Source organism: Vitis riparia, chromosome 2, assembly GCF_004353265.1.
Source record: "Vitis riparia cultivar Riparia Gloire de Montpellier isolate 1030 chromosome 2, EGFV_Vit.rip_1.0, whole genome shotgun sequence".
NCBI classification, from domain to species: domain Eukaryota; kingdom Viridiplantae; phylum Streptophyta; class Magnoliopsida; order Vitales; family Vitaceae; genus Vitis; species Vitis riparia.
In genome coordinates, this window is record NC_048432.1 from 5,209,814 (window position 1) to 5,229,598 (window position 19,785).

The following is a 19,785-nucleotide window of genomic DNA, read 5'->3' on the forward strand; positions in this document are numbered from 1 at the left end:
TATAAATAATTAAAATATAACAATTTTTTATAACTTATTTTTTGAAAAGTATTTTATTATTATTATTATTATTATCATATATATTAAAAATAGGAAAATGAAAATTAAATTAAAATAATATTTTTATATAATTGGGGTGGATGGAGTAAGGCAAGGCAAGACAATACCTAAACCCATCTTGAACTTGTCTTAAATTTAAGAAAAAAAAAAATCTGAAATTGGCGTCAAATTCATTTACTTAAATTTCAAATTTGTCTTATTAAATGTGAGGTAGATACTAAAAAAACTTTTCTCCTTCTCATTCTAGTTTCAATTATGATTTAAGCATCCTATCATTGAGAACTTTTCCTTTCAAATGGAGCGTGACTTTGAAAATATTGCTCCGAAATTCCTCCCCCTCTTTGACTTGCGACTAACAAGGCTTCACAAAGGATCAGAGTGTTGGCGTGTACGTTTAAAAGAGGGTACAAAACCCGTCTCTAGTACTAAAAATTTTCACCAGTTTCTAGATGGACAAGGGCTCGAATTGAAAAAGAAAGAGCCAAAGGACTTCAAAAAGGAATTGAAGCTCGGCAGTTCCCTGTCTGGGTATAAAGCGCGTTGTTCCCGCCCACGGCCCCAAAAGGATGAGCGATGGCCTCAACAGAAGTAGACGACCCCGAGTCGTTGAAAGCCTTGGCAGTCTTTCTGCTTCGCCACCACTCCAGTGACCTCCGCTCCATTATCCTCGCCCGCGACTCTCTCCTTCATTACCCTCTCCATATCCAGTATCCATATTCCCATTTAATTAACACTCTCACAAACACACACAAAATCTCTCCTCTCTCTCTCTCTCTCATTTCTCACCTCATTTCTCATTACTTCTCTATTCTCATTCAGATTTGCAGAACTTATGAATGATGATCCTCCACGCGCTCACCTTCTCTTCTCCCAACCTCTACAATACCTCCGACTATTCGACTCCGCAGCATTCCTGGCTCAGGTGAATCCTCTTTCCTCTCTCCTCTCTCCTCTTTCCTCTCTCCTCTCTCCTCTTTCCTCTCTCTTTATATAGTCCTCATTCTCAGTGTAAACGTCTTCAATTGATCAATCTTTCATGTGTATATGCATATAGAGAGCCATATTGGAAGAATTTGGTTGGGTGAATGCTAGTGTAAAAGAATCCGTGCATGTTCGGATTAATATCTCCGGTTCTCCCCTTGAATTCCCTGGTTTGCACTTCTTCATCCTTCCATTGATATTTCACTTTGATCCTTTTAAATTTTATTTTTGTATTTTTAAGGCACCGTTTCAATGTAAATTGAAGGCATGAATGTGGAGAACGAAGAAGGGAAAAAAATCAAATTAATAATCCTTCTCAAATTACATTCCATACAATAAGGCATTTGAAATTGTATAAAGAAAAAGTAGAAAAAAATGAAAATAGTTTGAGTTCTATAAAATATTAATTTTCATTCCCTTTTGCTTAGATAATGAGGAATTTGAAGATGAATAAAAAAAGTGGGAGAAAAATAAAAATAAATTCAGTAAAGTTTTCTTGTATAATTCTCAAATTTTATTCCCTTCTACATTGATAATGAAGAATTTGAAGATTTAAGAAGAAAAGTGGGATAAAAGTTGATTTCAATAAATTTTTTTCTTTTGACATTCTTAAATTTTATTCTCCTTTTACATAGATGGTGAAAAGTTTGAAGATATATCAAGAAAAAGTAAAAAAGCAAATAAAAATAAAAATAAGTTTGAGCTTAATAAAATTTTCTTCCAATACTTTCAAATTGTATTCCCATTTTAAATAGATTATGAATAATTTGAAGATGTATAAAGAAAAAGTGAAAAGAAATAGAAATAAGTTTTGGTTGGGGATGTATAAAGAAGAAGTGAAAAAAAAAAATAATTTTTGAGCTCAATAAAAATTTTCTTCTATTAGTCTCAAAATATTCCTCTTTTTACACAGATATAATTTTTTACATAGTTCACTTTTCTTCAAATTTGTAGAGCAAACTAAATAAGTGAATTTGGGATTCCTTCTTGTTTCTCTCCTTTTTCTGGTACTTAATTAGATCCAAGCATAGCTTAATTTTATTCACCTCTCTTGTATTGAAGACAATTGCTCGTGTTTCTATTTCAATGTGTATAGAGACTTTTCCCAGCATTGGAAGAGTGAGAGTGAAGCATCATGGAATTCTTCTTACCCTGAAGGGGACAGTAATTCGATCCGGAGGGATCAAGATGATTGAAGGGGAGAGGAAATATGAGTGCCGGAAATGCAAGCACATGTAAGTTGTTGTCTAGAGTATTGCCAAGTTGGTTGTTATCAATAGTATTGCTACAGTGTGTTTATTTCTCCTATTGAATATTTTAGCATCTAATTTTCCTGCTAGAGTGGCATAATTATGAGTTGGTATTATGGACTGCTTTGTTAGATTAGAGTCTTGTGCACCTTGCAAAGGTATGCTGTAAATGATTTGAGATGTCCATGAATAACTTTGGCTTGTGTTGTTGACAATCGAGTCACAGTCTAAACTCTATATAACATTTGTTTCAATTTCTCATCAAGTCAATATTCAGCAACATTATGATTGGTTGAATTAAGCAAGGAACAGTGAGTCAAGTGTAGTATCGTAATAATAACACTAGATGTCATGAACTTATCCAATGAAATCATTTTAAATGAAATTTTGTGAATTGATAAAATGCTGGTAATGGCTAAGGAGTGTCAAAAGGTTGTTTGAGTGTGCATTGGAGAAGTATCTTTGCTATTGGAGAAATTTAATGAAAGCCTTATTTTTTAAGTATGTTTAAGAGCATCTTCAATAGGATGCTAAAAGGGCATACTCTTCTCGAAATATAGCATTTGCCTTTACTATCCTTGCTCTAATGGGCAATGCTATATTATGTGCTAAAATGGCTATGCCATTTTTGGTGCCAATTTTGAAATTGCTTTTGGCATTGCCATTTAATATGCCAAAATGACACTATAATCACATTTAGCATTATGCATTGGAGTGATGTGCTAATATTTTGCACTTTTATTTTAGCATTTTCATTAGAGAGTAATTGCCAATGCTAAAAAATAGCTTTGACAGTGCTATTTTGGCATTGAGTATTAGAGATGCTCTAAAAGTCTGTTATAGAGTTTATGCTCTAGAACTTTGTTATTTTTAGCATTAGCATTTCTCTGTTATAGAAATTATTGTCAATGCTAAAAAATAGCATTCAGCATTGTATCCTAAATTTTTCAAAATAAACTTTATGGTACATATTTATCTTGCATGTATATGACATTGACCTAGACCCAATATGAACTCATCTTCATTTTGGAACCTTTTATATATAACATGGATAAAATTTAAAAGCATTTGAAAAATAATGATTCGGACTTGGACCCCTGATATTGGACATGGTTTTAAATATTAACAAATACCACTACATAGAGTTAATATTGTATTTTGGGATATGAATGGATGGCTCTCGGCCAATATTTTGATGTATTTTTTCATATTTTTTAATACAACTCTGCATTGTTTGATACATCTAATTATGATTTTGTGCTTGGCAGACAACATTAGCCACATTGAATGCTCTTTTAAATTTTATATTTCCACATTTTTCTCCTAAGGCTTTGTCCTTGATGATTGGAAATATATGTTGTTGAACTTGAATTACTGTTTTTGGTGCCCTATGACCATAATCAAGCTTAAAATTTTTGGGTCAAGATCTCAAGGTTATGCAATTGTTTTTTGTGATTTTGTTTTATGTTGTTTTGGTTTTTGTTGCATAGAGTTCGGGGATTCACTTGCTTGTGGATCTAACATGGTTGAGGATATAGAAGAAGGTTTATGGGTGAAGTCTTAGACTATACAAGCACATGACAGTTTAGACTTTCTTTTAGCGATTTTGGAGAAATTGGCAATTATTTTATTAGGTTTATTTAATACTTTTAGCACATGACAGTTTCGCATTTGGAACAAATGGAGACAAATGTACATGGAAGAGTGAAGTCATTAGTCTTTCAAGATTCTCAATCTTCAAATCAGTTAGGTTTTGATAGAAAATAAGTTTCCAAGACAAAGAGATGCCATTACCCAAGATGACCGAAATGGATAGGTTTCTAGTTATGTTGACTCTAGAAAGTCTTGGAAATTGTGAACACAAAGGTTGATCCCCCATTCCAAATCTTCCCAAAAACGAATTTTGGTCCCATCATCCACAACAAAGTAAGTGTGTGTAGAAAAACCTAGAGAATAAGTGCAATGGCCTTCTAGGGGCAACACTATGACCATCTAACTATATTATTGACGTTCCATAGATATTCAAAATAATCTGATGCAAAAGGACAAAACTTTCCTTAGGATACCTTCAAAACCACTTCCCTAATAAAGCTTGATTCCTTAGAGATAGAAGCTGGTTGCTTAACACTAGTGGAATTGGACATTCATCATCCTGGATTGTTTGTAGCATTAAACCTTGAAATTAGCATCAACTTAGAGTCCGGATTTCAAGTAATTTAATTCCAACTTGAATCATTTTTTTGTATCTCAACAAATTCCAACTTTGCTACTTTCACAAGCCATGGTATTGTAATCTCTACTTATGCATTCAAATTCAATCCTAAAATTTTCTTGTAAAATTTTCAAAATTTCATTGGCCTTAACATTCTTCTTTCCAAAATTTCATTAGGCTTAACATTCTTTTGTTTTGAATTCATTCTATGTGAATATGATAAAAAAGTTCTTGTTATATAGTTTCTAGGAGATGTAATGTTCCATTCAAGTTGTTTACTGCATAAGATTTTCACCTGATCATCAATTGTGTTGATAATATTTGTTTATAGCTTCAAAGTTTATCCTGAGCTGGAAACTAGAAATGCCATACTACTCCCATCATCTTGCCCCTCCCAGGTTTGTTCTTTACTCTCATCATTTTATATCACTGTTTTTATTTCTCTCTTATATGTTTTCAAAAGTTTTAAGCTAACATAGACAAATCGGATAGTAGTTACCAAAACACCCTATGTGGTTATATGCACTCATTGTTTTTTGTTTTTACATTGAACTGTTTGAGTATTCATGTAATCTGTAGCTAACATCTTTATCCTAGGTAGGTTATGTTGAGGAATATAAGAGTTTGGTGATTCAATACTTTTCCTGGATAAGTTGTAATATTTATCTCCATCTTTTACCTTGATATCGTTCACATCTAAGCTAGGGGCTCTTTTGATCGTATTTCAGCTTCTTTTGCATATTTGTGTATTGGAGTTTGATAACTTCTCTGTCATCTGTGATAACAGAAGTGTGCTGGAACAAACTTTCAGCTTGTAGAGGACAGTGTAATACGCCATGATTATCAAGAAATTAAGATCCAAGAAAGCGTGCAGGTTTTGGGTGTTGGGGCTATTCCTCGTTCAATTCCTGTCATTCTGCAGGATGATCTTGTTGACATTGTTAAAGCAGGAGGTATGACAGTTTGAGATCCTATTTTCTTCTTTTTCAAAGAGATTTTTGGGTACATTCATATTAGATTATGTTCTCTAACAGAAATACCAAATCAACTTGGAAGTTGGAATCTCACGTGGTCTTACTAAAGCAAAACATAAATGATAAATGTTTAGATCATAGACATGTATGATATCTTTGATTTTATGTGCTTTGGGGAAACTTATGCTTCCCTCCCTTGTGGTTTTGCCTTATTATAGAGATTTCCCATTTATTTTCAAATCCTACAGCCAGTTTCTCTGAGCTCTTGCATTGAATACTACAGCCAGCTTTCAAATGTTCTTTTTAACCTTCACATGAACTTTTGAAGTGTTGCTGGCAAACAACCTAACCCATGAATAGTAGAAAGAAGAATATTCACAAGAGAAGATCAAATGAAACTTGAAGCGAGATGAGGGAGTTCATATATCAAGTTAACAAAAAGGTGGTTTTGTCTGAACAATTGGTGCCTGTCAGCACCATTGCCACCGTTGTTAACAGAGCTGTTTAGTATCACAGGATATTTTTGGGCATTTCTCATACAAGAGACATTATTGAGAAGGACCGTAGAGAGTGGGGATTTTGGGAGTGACACAATTGGCATGCCATGGGTGATTCAGTAGAAGCATTAGGACAAAGTTCAGGAGAATAAAATGTAAGGGATGCAAATTTGGTAAAAAGGATGGTACGGTATGTGCCTATCCATATACAACATGTCATCATAGATTCATTGGAATTAGAAGTTAAACATAGCATCAGCTGAGAATATATATGATTGCTATTTTTTGATTTTCATTTAGGGCATGTTTGGTTATGGGAAAGTTTTAGGGAAAATACAAGGGAAAGAAAATAGAGAGGAAAAGTAAAAAAAAAAAATGAAAAAGTGAAGGAAAATAAAAAATAAATTTAATATCATTAATTATTTTTATATCCTACTTTAAACTGATTTTACTTATTTAAGTCTTCTTCTATATAAAGATTAGATAATTTAAAAATATGTAAGTTTCTTCATAATTTTAATTATATTTGACTTTCTTTTGTATTTTCCACTATAAATTTGAATATGAGAAAATCATTTTTCTTATCATTTTTTTTTTCTTTGAACTTTCCGAGAACAAAACATAGCCTTAGGGTTCGGATTTGGGAATTTCATTCAGGGTTGCCTGTTGGATATTTGAGGATTTGGCTTTGGAGTGCTTGGCCACAGGTATGTGGAGTGTTTGAGGATTTTCCTTTATTTTGTCATCATATTATAAGCAATCCAAGCCTAAGGTAGGAAGGTGGACCTTAGTCCACCAATGAAAAAAAGGCAAAACTACAATTTACTAAAACTTTGTTTGGAGAATATATCCAGAGAGGAGACATTTCAATCTATAGAGGATAAGCTAGTTACTCTCTACAACAGATGATTTAACTACCCAAGTCAGGTTCATCTGATTTATATATGTGTGCGCACGTATTGTGTATATATATCTGTTGAATATAATGTATTTATAGTGTACAATCTTTCTTTCCTTTCTTAATATAGGTCACATATATGGTAGTTACTTCAACCTAGCCTTGTATATATATTTCTCTATGGTAAAAAGTTAAGCATATGAATGATAATTAAGGTTTTCTCTCTCTCTCTTTCAACATGGTATTAGAGCCAAGGGAGAAAACTTTATTCTTTTTGGTTTACCTGTGTAATTAATTTCGGAAATCCGTCCAGTGACCGTGTTTCATTCCGGTCACCTTTTCCATCTCCCAAAGCTTTTCGGTCAACTATATCGTGGTCAGAAAACCCTCATCACCGTCAACAGGGAGTGATCAGGAGGGTATCCAAAGACTAAAACAACACCTTTTCAACCACTTTCAAACCAAAGACTTGGGCAAACTCAAGTACTTTCTGGGACTTGAAATAGCTCAATCCAGTTCAGGTGTGGTTATGTCACAAAGGAAGCATGCCTTAGACATCTTGGAAGAAACAAATATGTTAGAATGTAAACCTGTTGACACTCCTATGGATCCAAATGTCAAACTTGTACCAGGATAGGGGGAGCCTCTAAGAGATCCTGGGAGATATCGATGACTTGTAGGCAAATTGAACTACCTCACCATCACTCGGCCAGACTTCTCTTTTCCTGTGAGTGTGGTTAGTCAATTTCTACAATCACCATGTGACAACCATTGGGATGCTGTGATCCGCATTCTTCGATATATTAAAGGAACACCAGACCAAGGTATGTTGTATGAAGACAGGCGCCATACCCAAATTGTTGGTTACACAGATGCAGACTGGGCTAGGTTACCCTCAGATAGGCGTTCCACCTTGGGGTATTGTGTTTTTATTGGAGGTAACTTAATATCCTGGAAGAGTAAGAAACAAGAAGTAGTGGCCAGATCAAGCGCCGAAGCTGAGTATCGAGCTATGGCTTTGGCAACATGTGAACTCATATGGTTGAGGCAACTCCTTCTGGAATTGAGATTTGGAAAAGATGAACAGATAAAGCTAGTCTGTGACAATCAGGCCGCATTACATATTGCATCCAATCCAGTCTTTCATGAAAGGACCAAACATATTGAAGTTGACTGTCACTTCATTAGAGAGAAGATCACATCAGGGTGTATTGTTACAAGTTTTGTTAATTCAAATGATCAACTAGCAGACATCTTCACTAAATCTCTTAGAGGTCCTAGGATTAAATACATTTGTAACAAGCTTGGTGCATATGACATATATGCTCCAGCTTGAGGGGGAGTGTTGAATATAATGTATTTATAGTGTACAATATTTATTTCCTTTCTTAATATAGGTCACATATATGGTAGTTAGTTCAATCTAACCTTGTATATATATTTCTCTATTGTAAGAAGTTAAGCATATGAATGAGAATTGAGGTTTTCTCTCTCTCTCTTTCAACAATATCTATATATCTATATATAGATATATAGATATATAACAACAAAAAGATGTTTGTGGACTTCTTGTTATTGTTATTGGTTGATAGTCTGTTAGTTGAACAGACTTGGAGGTTAAGAAGATCGCAAACTGAGAGTTGAGTGTAGAGATTATAAGAGGCTACCAAAAGGCTAAACAGGGTTATAGGAAGGTAACTAATATATTTAGAGACTTGTTGATCTATCGGCTACTGGCAAACTCTTAGCATGGCAAACTGTGATTTCAAAACTTGTTCTGGTTTGTTGAAACACCAGTAAAGTTTGGACATGAGAGTATTAAACAAGAAAGCAGATCCCTAAATTAACAATATGATGTTTGTGAACTTCTTGTTAATGTTATTTCTTGATAGTCTGTTAGTTGAACAGATTTGGAGGTAAGAAGATCGCAAACTGAGAGTTGTGTGTAGAGATTATAAGAGGCTACCAAAAGGCTAAACAGGTTTATAGGAAGTTAACTAATATATTTAGAGGCTTGTTGATCTATCATCTACTGGGAAACTCTTAGCATGGCAAACTGTGATTTCAAAACTTGTTCTGGTTTGTTAAAACACTAGTAAAGTTTCGACATGAGAGCATCAAACAAGAAAGTAGATTTCTATATTACTTTCCATAAACCATAGTCTTCCCTTTTAGATCCATACATATACACATAACATGGAAATCAGCAGACAAGTTGCTGTATACTAACTGATACTGGATGGTTCAAGAAAATCACTCTTTTATGGCAAGCAACTAAAGTTTTGACTTCTGAGAAAATAGTTACAGAATGTCCACCCTCTTATCTAAAGAACTCAAGTCCCTGGACAATGACATTCCAAAGTTACAGGGATTGAAAGATAAGAGTAGTGAAACCATGCTTGAAGGTCGCACTTAGGATATGTGCAATGCTTCTTAACAGAACTATTCAAACCTGGCATACCAGTTATCCTTATAGTCCAATTTCTTCTATAGATTTTGTGAATATTTTAATTGTTTAACTTATGCTACAAGGATATATACAGAAGCTTCTGTCTCATGCTTTCTATTGAATTGAAGGTTGTTGATTTAAGCTATTGAGAAGGCTTTATACTGTTTTGTGCAAATAATGCAAATCTGCCATTTTAACATTTATCTTTGGTCCTGCCCTTTTACTTCCTCCCGTGCTCAATACATTATGGAAAATGTTTCTTCTTCTTCTTCTTCTTTCTTTTTTTTTTTTTTTTTTTCTGAACATTAAACCTAGAATTCATGCATTGAATGCACATTTCTTATTCTTATGTTAGATTTGCTCTTACTTGTCTGGTGCAGATGACATAATTGTTACTGGGATTTTGACTGCAAAATGGTCTTCAGATTTGAAAGATGTGCGCTGTGACCTTGATCCAGTATTAATTGCTAATCATGTGAGGTAAATACAGTGAGTCCTCTTATTTGGGTCAACCATCCAGTGTTTTAGTATTCTAAAATGTGGTCCAGTAGGCATTTTCTCAGGAATTTTAATTGAAGAAATTTAAGAACCTTCAAAAGAATTGATGGTGAGATGTTGCCTTAAAGTGGATATTATTTTATATTGCAAGGAATTGAAATCAAACCTCTCTTGTAATTGATGACTGGAAAAGATGGCTTTTGGGCAAGTGGATAAGGTGGATAAAGTGGTGCGTGTCCACCGCCAGTTTTTCAGTTTTGGTCAATGGCATCCCCTCGGGCTTTTTTCAAAGCTCTAGGGGTCTAAGGCAGGGAGACCCTCTTTCGCCTTATCTGTTTGTGATAACAATGGAAACACTTAGCTGTCTCTTAAAGAGAGTTGTAAGTGGAGGCCTTTTGTCAGCCTGCCAGGTGCAGGGTAGAGGGGGATGAAGGGGTTAAGATCTCCCACTTGCTATTCACTGATGATACACTGTTTTTTGTGAGGCCAACGAGGACCATGTGACTTTTTTATGTTGGTTACTTATGTGGTTTGAGGCTATCTCAACTTTGAAAGTTAACATGGATAAAAGTGAGCTGATCCTGGTGGGAAGTGTGGAGAATGTGGAGGAGTTGGCTTCTGAGCTTGGTTGTAAGGTGGGAAGCTTACCCTCCACTTACTTAGGGATGCTGTTGGGTGCTCCTTTCAAGTTTGTGGTAACTTGGGATGGAGTTGAGGAGAGATTTCATAAGAGATTGGCTATTTGGAAATGTCGATACATCTTTAAGGGTGGGAGAATCACCTTGATTCGAAGCACATTGTCTAACTTGCCCATTTACTTTATGTTTATTCTCCATTGACCAAGGGTGGTTAGATTGAGGTTGGAGCAGATTCAGAGGGATTTTCTGTAGGGAGGTGGGGCTCTAGAGTGGAGACCTCATTTAGTAAGATGATTAGCAATTTGTCTTGACAAAAGAAAGGGGGGTTAACTACCTTTCTACGCTTAACAAGGCTCTCCTTTGCAAATGAAGCTGGCGCTTTGCGAATGAGAGAGAGGGCTTATGGAATCAAGTATGGGGAGGAATGGGGTGGTTGGTGTTCTCGGGATGTAAGAGAGGGGTATGGTGTAGGGTTGTGGAAAGCAGCTTTGGCACATCGTTAGTAGTAGACTTTCCTTTGTGGTGGGTAATGGCTAGAGGGTAAGTTTTTGGAAGGATAAGTGGTGTGGGTCAACACTTTTGTGTGTTTCTTTCCCCTCTTTATTTGCCTTAGTTGATCTTAAAGAGGCTTAAGGTGAAGGATGTTTGATTTGGTTTAGAAGGTGGGGGGAGTTGGAGTCCTCGCTTCATGAGGCCTTTTAATGATTGGGAGATGGATGAGGTGGAGGGCCTTCTTTTACGCTTGTGTGGGAAGAGAGTGATCTTGGAGGAGGAGGATAGGGTATGGTGGATGGAAACAAAGAATGGAAATTTTTCGGTAAAGTGTCTTTACAAAGCCTTAGAGTTGGACTTATCAGCTTTTTTCCCAATGAAGATCATTTGGAACTCTTGTGTGCAACCAAAAGTAAGTTTCTTTGCATGGGTGGCAATGTGGGGCATAACTTTAGACTAAATCCAGAAGAGGGGATGGGCTTTGGCACATAGATATAATTTTTGTCAAGCAGATGAGGAACCCATAAACCATCTACTTCTCCATTGTGAAAAGACAAGGGCTATGTGGGAGATGTTCTTCACTCTTTTTGGAGTGTCTTGGGTGTTTCCTTCTTTAGTTAAGGAAACCCTCTTGGGTTGGAATGGGTTCATTGTGGGTAAAAAGTGCAAGACAGTTTGGAGAGCGGACCCTTTATTCTTTTTTTGAACAGTTAGGAAGGCAAGAAATAAAATCGCCTTTGAAGATGATGTGCTGTCCATCCAAGGGCTGAAAGCTTCTTTTGTTTACTTACTATGGTCGAAGACTAAAATGTTTCTAAAAGACGGTCCTTCGACCTTAATTGATTTCATTGATTGGGTGGGATCCCATTGAGGGAGGGGTTGTTTTTTGTGTATCCTTTTGGACAGTCTTTTGTTATAATTATTAGGGGGTGAGTGTTTCCTTTTCTTTCCTGTACATCTTAGGTCCCTATTTTAGCGCCTCTTCGTAATACAATACTTTCCTTATCAAAAAAAAAAAAAAAAAAGATTATAGACCGGTCTAACTCTGTGCCTGTCTTGTGTTGGAACCCCATCTTATTTTGTCTATGCATTTGATGTAAAAAGGATTGAATATTGCACAATGTTGCGGTTGTAATGTAGTTTTGAAAAATTCAATCGTCTCTGTTTGCCTTCTCCTTGTCATCTTGTTGCCTCAAGAAGACAAGAAGATACTTAGTTCCATGTTGAATAAAAGGTAAAACTTTTGAGGTCTTATTGTCAATCTAACCTAAGCTACAGTGGAATTATGGGAGAATTCTCCTTCTGTGATCCTGTAGTTTCTTGGTGTTTTATATTGCCCGAACTCTTAGCTTCTGCAAAAGTGTCAACTCTTTAAGTAGATTTGCCTGCAATAATTAGTAGTCTTCTTTCTCTATCAAATAGATTTGAACTTCCTAGAGATATGTTGTTGCTTTGTAGAACTCAAGAGTAAGGAAGAATTGGCTAATTTTCTATCTTGTGATAGTATGTAGGCAATTTGAATCCAAACTCAAAGTCTAAGCTCCTACTTTCTTTCTGGCCCTTACTATGTTGAGGAACTGGTATGACTTGCAGAACTATGATGATGAATAGCTTCTCTTGGGAAGGTAAGTGGTGTGAGGTTGAGTGTCTTCTCAAATGTATATATTTTGGTTATGTTACATGGGTTTGGGTATGAGTGTTAGGTGTGGGTATGTGTTTAGTTGTCGGATCCTTTGCATCCCAAAATCTTAGGACGTGGGGGTTCGATTGAAAAAGATCTCAATCATGGGTGTGGGTACCTGATACAACACTCATTATCATATATTTTTATTTTAATTTAATGTTTAAACATTATTGAAAATTTTCTATTTATCTCTAAATTTTTAATATATTAATTTTGATATTTATTTTTGATTTGTTATTAATTATCATATTTTTTGTTTTAATTGAATGCTAAAATTATTGAAAATTTTCTTTAGTTGTAACTGTGAAATTATTTTAATAGGATGTTAAGAGAAGTTTTAGGAAATTAAATGGGGATATTTATTATTATATATAATTGATTTTGAGTGAACCTCTATTAGTTGAGAACTTTCAAAATTTATATTTTTAATTATTTAAACTAAAGCTAATTTATTTTCAAATTTTATATTAATTTATTTTTATTATTTTAATATTGATATAATTCAACTTAACTACAATTTCTATGTAAATATATTTTTTAAGTGGATAAAATTAGTTTGAATTTAATATATTATTTAAAAATAAAATTGATAATTCTTATGATTTATTATAATTTAAAAAGAAATTAGGAAAGAGATAAGAGTCAAATAACTTATGTTGGCATTATTTAAAAAAAATTAAAGAAATTTAAAAAAATTAAAGAAATTTTAAAAAGGAAAGAGATAAACCTATATCCAATGTAATCTAAATGTGTCAAACATGGATCTCATGCCTGCACCCATGTCATATTTTGTTAACATGAGCATTTTGGTTGAAATTGAAGTATCCATGTATCAAAGTATTTTGGCTTGATAAACAATTTGTAGTTGGAGTATGGGCGATTGAGCAAATGATATATCATTTCACGTTTGATTGATTTATTGGTCCCAAAGGATGATCAATTGATTAGTTGGCAGTGTCCTTTCACCTAGCTTAGGACAATCAACTGATCCTTGGCTTGATTGATTAGCCATCAAGCTTTTAATTTAAGAGTGGTTTTTTCTATTGGTCCAAGATTGAAATTGTTTAGAGAATTTGACTCAAATAGGATTTTGTTGTTTCTTGTAATACAAATACTCAATTAGAAAAACCTCAATGAGAGAAAGAGAGAGGGATAGAGAGAGAGAGAGAGAGAGAGCCATTCTTAGAGAAAGAGATCTTTTGCTGTTTGTTTGTTTGTCTTTTTTCTTAGAAACAAAAGATGCATTAATTATGAAAATAGTACATGAGAAGGATGAGAGGTTCTCCACACAAAATATAAGAAATTGATCAAAGTATGTCTAAACTCCTCCACTATACAAGAAGAACTATATGCACGGTTTAGTCCACTTAAGGATATACATAGGTGACATCTCCTCAATTCTAGACTTAGCTCCTCTCATTGTTATCCAACCTTTTTTATTTACAAACCGAATGCCAACTAAATTAAATAACATGGAGTGGAATGCCTTTAAAGACGTTGGAACAAGAGGCCCCAAAGGAGGAATAGAAGTGAGGTAGATCTCACAACATCTATTCTGTTTTGCACTTTTCCTTAAAGATTCTAGCATTCTCTCTCGCCACACAATCGAAGACATAGTAATGTAAGCAATTGCTAAAGGGTCTTGCCTTTGATGGAACTCCTTAAATCTTTATATGAGATGGTCATCATGTCACAGATATTCTTGGGAGAAACTTAATTCATCCTTGCTAGATTGAATAGCTTGTGCGAAAGCCCTAACGTTAACGGGCAATGTAGAAAGATATGGTTGATTGATTCTTCGCTCCTTGTGTAGAAGATGCACCAATCAGGATTAAGGAATTTGTAAGATCTTTTCAACTGTGGTCTGTCATTAGTGTTTACCTTCTTGTGTGCCCCTAATAAAGCAAAGACCTTGACCTTAGATGGGCCTTTTTATTTTAACAATTTAGTTGGAATGAAAGAAACTGGATCTGATAAATTATACAATGCCAAAAGAGTGATTTTATTGAGAATAAATTTGAAAAGGATAAAGGCCAAGCTCTTGTATTTCTGGTGGCTGGAGACAATTGTACAAGAGTGAGTGAGGACATAAGTCTTGTAAGGTTCTCAATTTTCAAATAAGTGGGGTTGTGACAAAAGTCAAGCTTTCAAAAAATTGAAGAAAAGTTACCAATGACATCTAATATGGTGAGATTTTTCACTTTATTAACTCTATAAAGACTTGAAAATTGTGATCACACTGGTTGATTTCCTTGCACAAAGTGACAGAGATTTTTTAGTGTGATAACTCTTTTGCTCTTTGTTTTTGGAATCAAGTTTTAAGGAGTGCATCTTGCCTTTCTTAATACCCAATCTTTCATGAATTTATTATGGCCACCTTTCATGAAAAAGGTAAGTCCTTCAAGGGTTCGAGGGAGCTAGTAGGTTGCATGAAGGAGGCTTGAAGTGGATCTTACTAAAAAGTGAGTGAGGATGATTATGTAAAGGATGTAAAAAAGGGTATGAGTGAAAAAAAGAGTAAGTGCTTAAGGAGCATTGAACGTCGTGGGTTGGGTGAAACTTTATAAATTTATTTAAATTAGTGAATAGATCTAAAGGCTTTGCCACAAATTAGTTTTTCATATTTATCTTTATTATTTATTGTACAAGGCATTTTTTTTTTTTTTGGTGATTCTCCTTTGTTCTCAAGGTTTTATGTTTGTATTTCCTTTTGGGTTAAGGGAATATTTTATTTTTTACGAGACTCTTTTATCTTCTTTTTTTGAATTAAGAGAACCCTATATATATAGTTGTGTTACTTGTGTACAAGTTTCAATATAAACAATGAAAATCAGTTCTTTCTTCTAACAATAATGTTAAATTACCTATTAGATTTAAAAGCTTAAGTTATAAGTTGAGCTAAGGATGTACATGAGGCTAATAGCCTCCCTCACATGTGACCTAATCTGCACATGGAAAGGCAAACCACAGATTATGGATCACAGATAAGCAGCTGAAGGAATAAGCAGATGTAAAAGTTTGAAATCAAGACTTCTAGTAAAATGGAGCTAACAATTAAACCTAAATATTTAAGCTATTAATTAATGAATCAACAATGTATAAGAGATTGGATCCTGACCTTAATAGCCAAACCCTCTCCAGTAGGCTTGGAAAAGACTCTTAAAATTGTACTACTAAGGTCTATGATCACTCCACCCATTTGAATGAGGCTAGGATTTGGATCTAGTTGGCCTATTAAAGCCTCCCTAGTGAACACTTTCGGACGATCCCCAATCCCCATTTGGCCTATATTCCACAATAAATATCTATCAAAATTTAATTTAATATCCTATAGATTGGGTTTTCCAACTGCACCAACCTTAACCTAAGTCCAGCTACTAACTCTACCACCAAATACCTCTTTGCAATCCAATATAATCAAACCAAGAATAAGAACTCTATAGAACTTAACCCCCTAACAAAGTAAAGTAGTAATGCCTCCTAGAAGGATTCTAGTGGCGTCCACTTGGCCTTGATAGAAGTTTTACCCAAGTTCATTTTTAAAATGTTAAATGTCAAACTTGAGTTTCCAACATAGCACGTTTAGTCTAGCATTGGAACCAGATCTAATGTTATCAATTTAAACATAAGTCGAACTATACTTTTGATTAAAGAAGGCTAGTAAAAATTTGTTGTAGCTTTCTGTCACCAGCTTTCTAAATGTTGCATTAATACCAAAATATTGCCATATCTTCTCTATTACTCGGATAAAATAGCAAGGAGATCCCCCAGAAGATTAACACTAGATTACAAATAAACTTTAGTTGATGAAGAAAAAGAAAATAAAGATCTGCACATTGATCTACATAAAATAAATCTATGATTTTGTTAATTATTATTTTTCTTCATTTTGATGTCGTAATTACTACTTTTGCACCAATAATTTCCATGGTACTCTTTAAATTCAAGGTAATTTTTGGTTTCCTAGATCTATCCCCACTTGAGGGTCCTTGTAGCATGGCATGAACCTAAGGCAAACATTTATCTTACAAATAATTGATCGAAAGTATATGGAGAACCACACTAATGATTTTTTATTCAATTTCCAGAAGAGCAAAGCAATATATAACTTAAAAAACAATTCAATAAAACTATTAGATTGACACTTCTACAACTGTACAACTGTAGAAAATAATATACAACTGTTATTCTAAATATTAGTTATTTAAGATTACATGGAATATACACAATCTATATAGGAAACTAGAAACGAAAAAAGCAAAAAAAGGGGAGAGCCTATTTCCATAGTTGTTAACTTGTAAAACATATCATGTATCATTTTTCTCTTTTTTTATCATGTATCATATCATGTGAAAGTTTGTAAATCTTGCTTATGGAATACCTGGTGGGGATGAATAGGTGTTTAGAACTTTTGGCACAAAAAAATAATTACTTTTTAATCCTGTAATAACCACTTTTCAATCTAGGAAAGCCTAACACCATTCAACACATGACAAAAAGGATTTTTTATGTGGAAAACTACCCACACAACATGTGGGTGTAGAAATGATGAGGTTAGAGACCTCGAATCAACAATCCACTATATGAGATAGTAGTACGCAAAATTACTTGGTAGATGCTACCCTTAGACTTGCTCTCCAAAACTTATGCTACAACCAATGTCTGCAATGCAGCACCTCGTGTGCTCTAATGTATCTTACCTCAGCGCCTGAGAGAATGTAGATCTCCTTCCCAACCCAACAAATGGAAAACCAAACATATTTGAGAGTTTTGGGTTAAGTGTAAAAAATAATGACTTAAAAGTTTGGGTGCATTTTCTCTAGAGAGAACTCTCCCAATAGGCATATATTAAAGAAAACCTAGTAGACTTGGAATCAGTTTAGAAATCATATTTTACCAAAATAATAATTTAGAAACTTAAGAATTTTAAAAAGATTTGGAAATATTTTATATTTTAAATTTAAAAATATTTGGAAAGATTTCCTTTTAAAATTCTTAATTTAAATTCTTTTCTAAATCTCCTTTCCAAATTCCTTAAAAGATTTGGAAAGATTGTCTTTTTAAAATTCTCAATTTAAAATTCATTCTTCAAATTAATTTTATTATTTGGAAAGATTTTTTTTTTTTTTTTTAATACTTAAGTTAAAATTCATTCCAAATTAATTTTATTTCTAATTTTCATATGTCCACTCTATATCTTTTATGTCATTATTTTCAAATAACTTAGACATACTTACTTGTTTCATCTAGACTTGATTTTGCACCAACCTTGAATCTTCAAAGGAGTGTAAATCATAGGAAAGTACACAAAATTATAAACTAGGATAAATGGAACAAAATTGCCAACTTATTCTAAATAACCTAATATGCTAACATCATGCATTATAAGTTTTTTATATATGAAAATTAAATAGAAAAAATATGCATACATGTACATTCATATTGGAAGCATAAAATATAGAATTATACATAACCAATTTCATGAAAGATGGATTTAAAAATTTTAAACTATATCATACCACATGAGAACATTGAATATTAGAGTTTTGAAATTCTAACTGAACAAAATATGAGTTTAATGTATAAGTTCATCACCAAATTCATAAAACCAAACTTCTTAAATTTTTAGTCTTAAATTTTATTAGGCATATGTACTTATATGTGTTGTTGATATATGTCTTTATATGTCATCTACAAGGCTCCAACTTTTTATATTTGCAAGAATAATATATTAAGTAAAGTCTTTATTCATCAATTACTATTGTTTTTAATATCAAAATCCAAATCATTCAAATGGAAATTCTCCAATATACATTGTAAGAATAAATTTACATAAGTTCCAACATGACCTTTGACAACTAGAATGTAACTTTTCATATAGGATTTTTTTTTCTCTCTCTTTTATAATTTATTGAACAACCAATTTTTCTAAAAGTTTAAGTTTGTAGGATTTTGGCCCACAATATATATCATACACTTTTAACACTTTCCCTCATGGGTATCCCCATACCCACACATGGAGAGACACATAAGCCATAGACAAACAACGACAATCGGCCTCTTTTAAGATTACTTAATAATTAGGGATATAAATAGTGTATTGTTGGTTTTTAACAACTATGCCTTTTTCTAGCCTAGAAAAACTCTTTAAAAAAAAAAAGAAAAAAAAATTAGTTAAATAAACTAATATGGAAAAAAATTAATTTACAACTATTAGCTGGAAAATCCTTATACAAGTTGTGCGTACATTTCAACACTCTCCATCAAGTTGGTAAATAAATGTTCTTTATTCCCAACTTGCTTATGATCTCCTGAGATGAATGGGATGCAATTCCTTTAGTCAATATATTGTCTATGGTTTTATCTAGAAATGTAAGGAGTGCAAGCTAGCTTACTATCCATTTTTATTTATTTATTTATATTTTTATTTTTATTACATTTGTTGAGCAATAGGGAAGACAATGAGGCAAGTTTCTTGTGGGACTTACCCTAACCTGCAATTATTAGGATGAGTTTTAAAAGAGGTAAGGGAGAAAGGGGCAAGTTTGGGTATTTTTAAAGAACCAGCTTTGACCACAATATTTTGCTGCCCTGGCCCCCAACCCAGTCCATAGAAATAGTAAATTTACTATATACTTTATTTAAATTACTAATGTGCCTTCATAAGAAGTTCCCCCAAACATTACAACTCTATCCTTCTTCATTGTCCTCCCTTACTGGCATTTTTTTTTAATCTCTATCTCTTGCTTCACAAATGTGATGCCATCTCCATAGTCCACCTTATGCTTCAAAAAGTGAAAGCCATCTCTTTTCTATTTGACATTTCTCAAATAGAATATTTGTACTTTTTCACAAATCTCTCCTTTTTGTTGATGGAAAACATGGGAAAAGAAAATATTAGCACCAATTGTAGAGACCTCTTTGGTGCTTGTTCACATCCTTTGCATTGTCTCACTTTTGTAATTGGAGACTAGGTTGGATACTTTTTTTATTCTTTCTTTTCATATTTTTTTGTTATTTGTTTGAGACTAAGGTTTTGGGCTTACACAAGTTGAAGATATCATTAATTTTTTTTCTTTTATCTTGTTTCAAAGTTGTAAAGATGAAACAAAGAGATCTCTTTTTTTTTTTTTTTTTTTTTTTTTTTTGAAT

At 33.5% G+C, this 19,785-nt stretch overlaps 1 protein-coding gene across 2 annotated transcripts in view; it reads left to right on the forward strand.

Moving 5' to 3' along the window:
- Nucleotides 1-481: 481 nt before the first annotated feature.
- LOC117931368 (probable DNA helicase MCM9) overlaps nt 482-19,785 on the forward strand; it is a 67,785-nt gene continuing 48,481 nt past the window's right edge. The window contains exons 1-7 of one of the 2 annotated variants that reach the window (XM_034852348.1): nt 482-767; nt 880-982; nt 1,115-1,211; nt 2,138-2,276; nt 4,835-4,901; nt 5,291-5,456; nt 9,702-9,801. In XM_034852348.1, coding sequence (XP_034708239.1) covers nt 634-767; nt 880-982; nt 1,115-1,211; nt 2,138-2,276; nt 4,835-4,901; nt 5,291-5,456; nt 9,702-9,801 — 806 coding nt within the window. In that variant the 5' untranslated portion in view covers nt 482-633. The remainder of the gene's footprint in view (nt 768-879; nt 983-1,114; nt 1,212-2,137; nt 2,277-4,834; nt 4,902-5,290; nt 5,457-9,701; nt 9,802-19,785) is intronic. The other variant, XM_034852340.1, reaches the window with a different exon arrangement.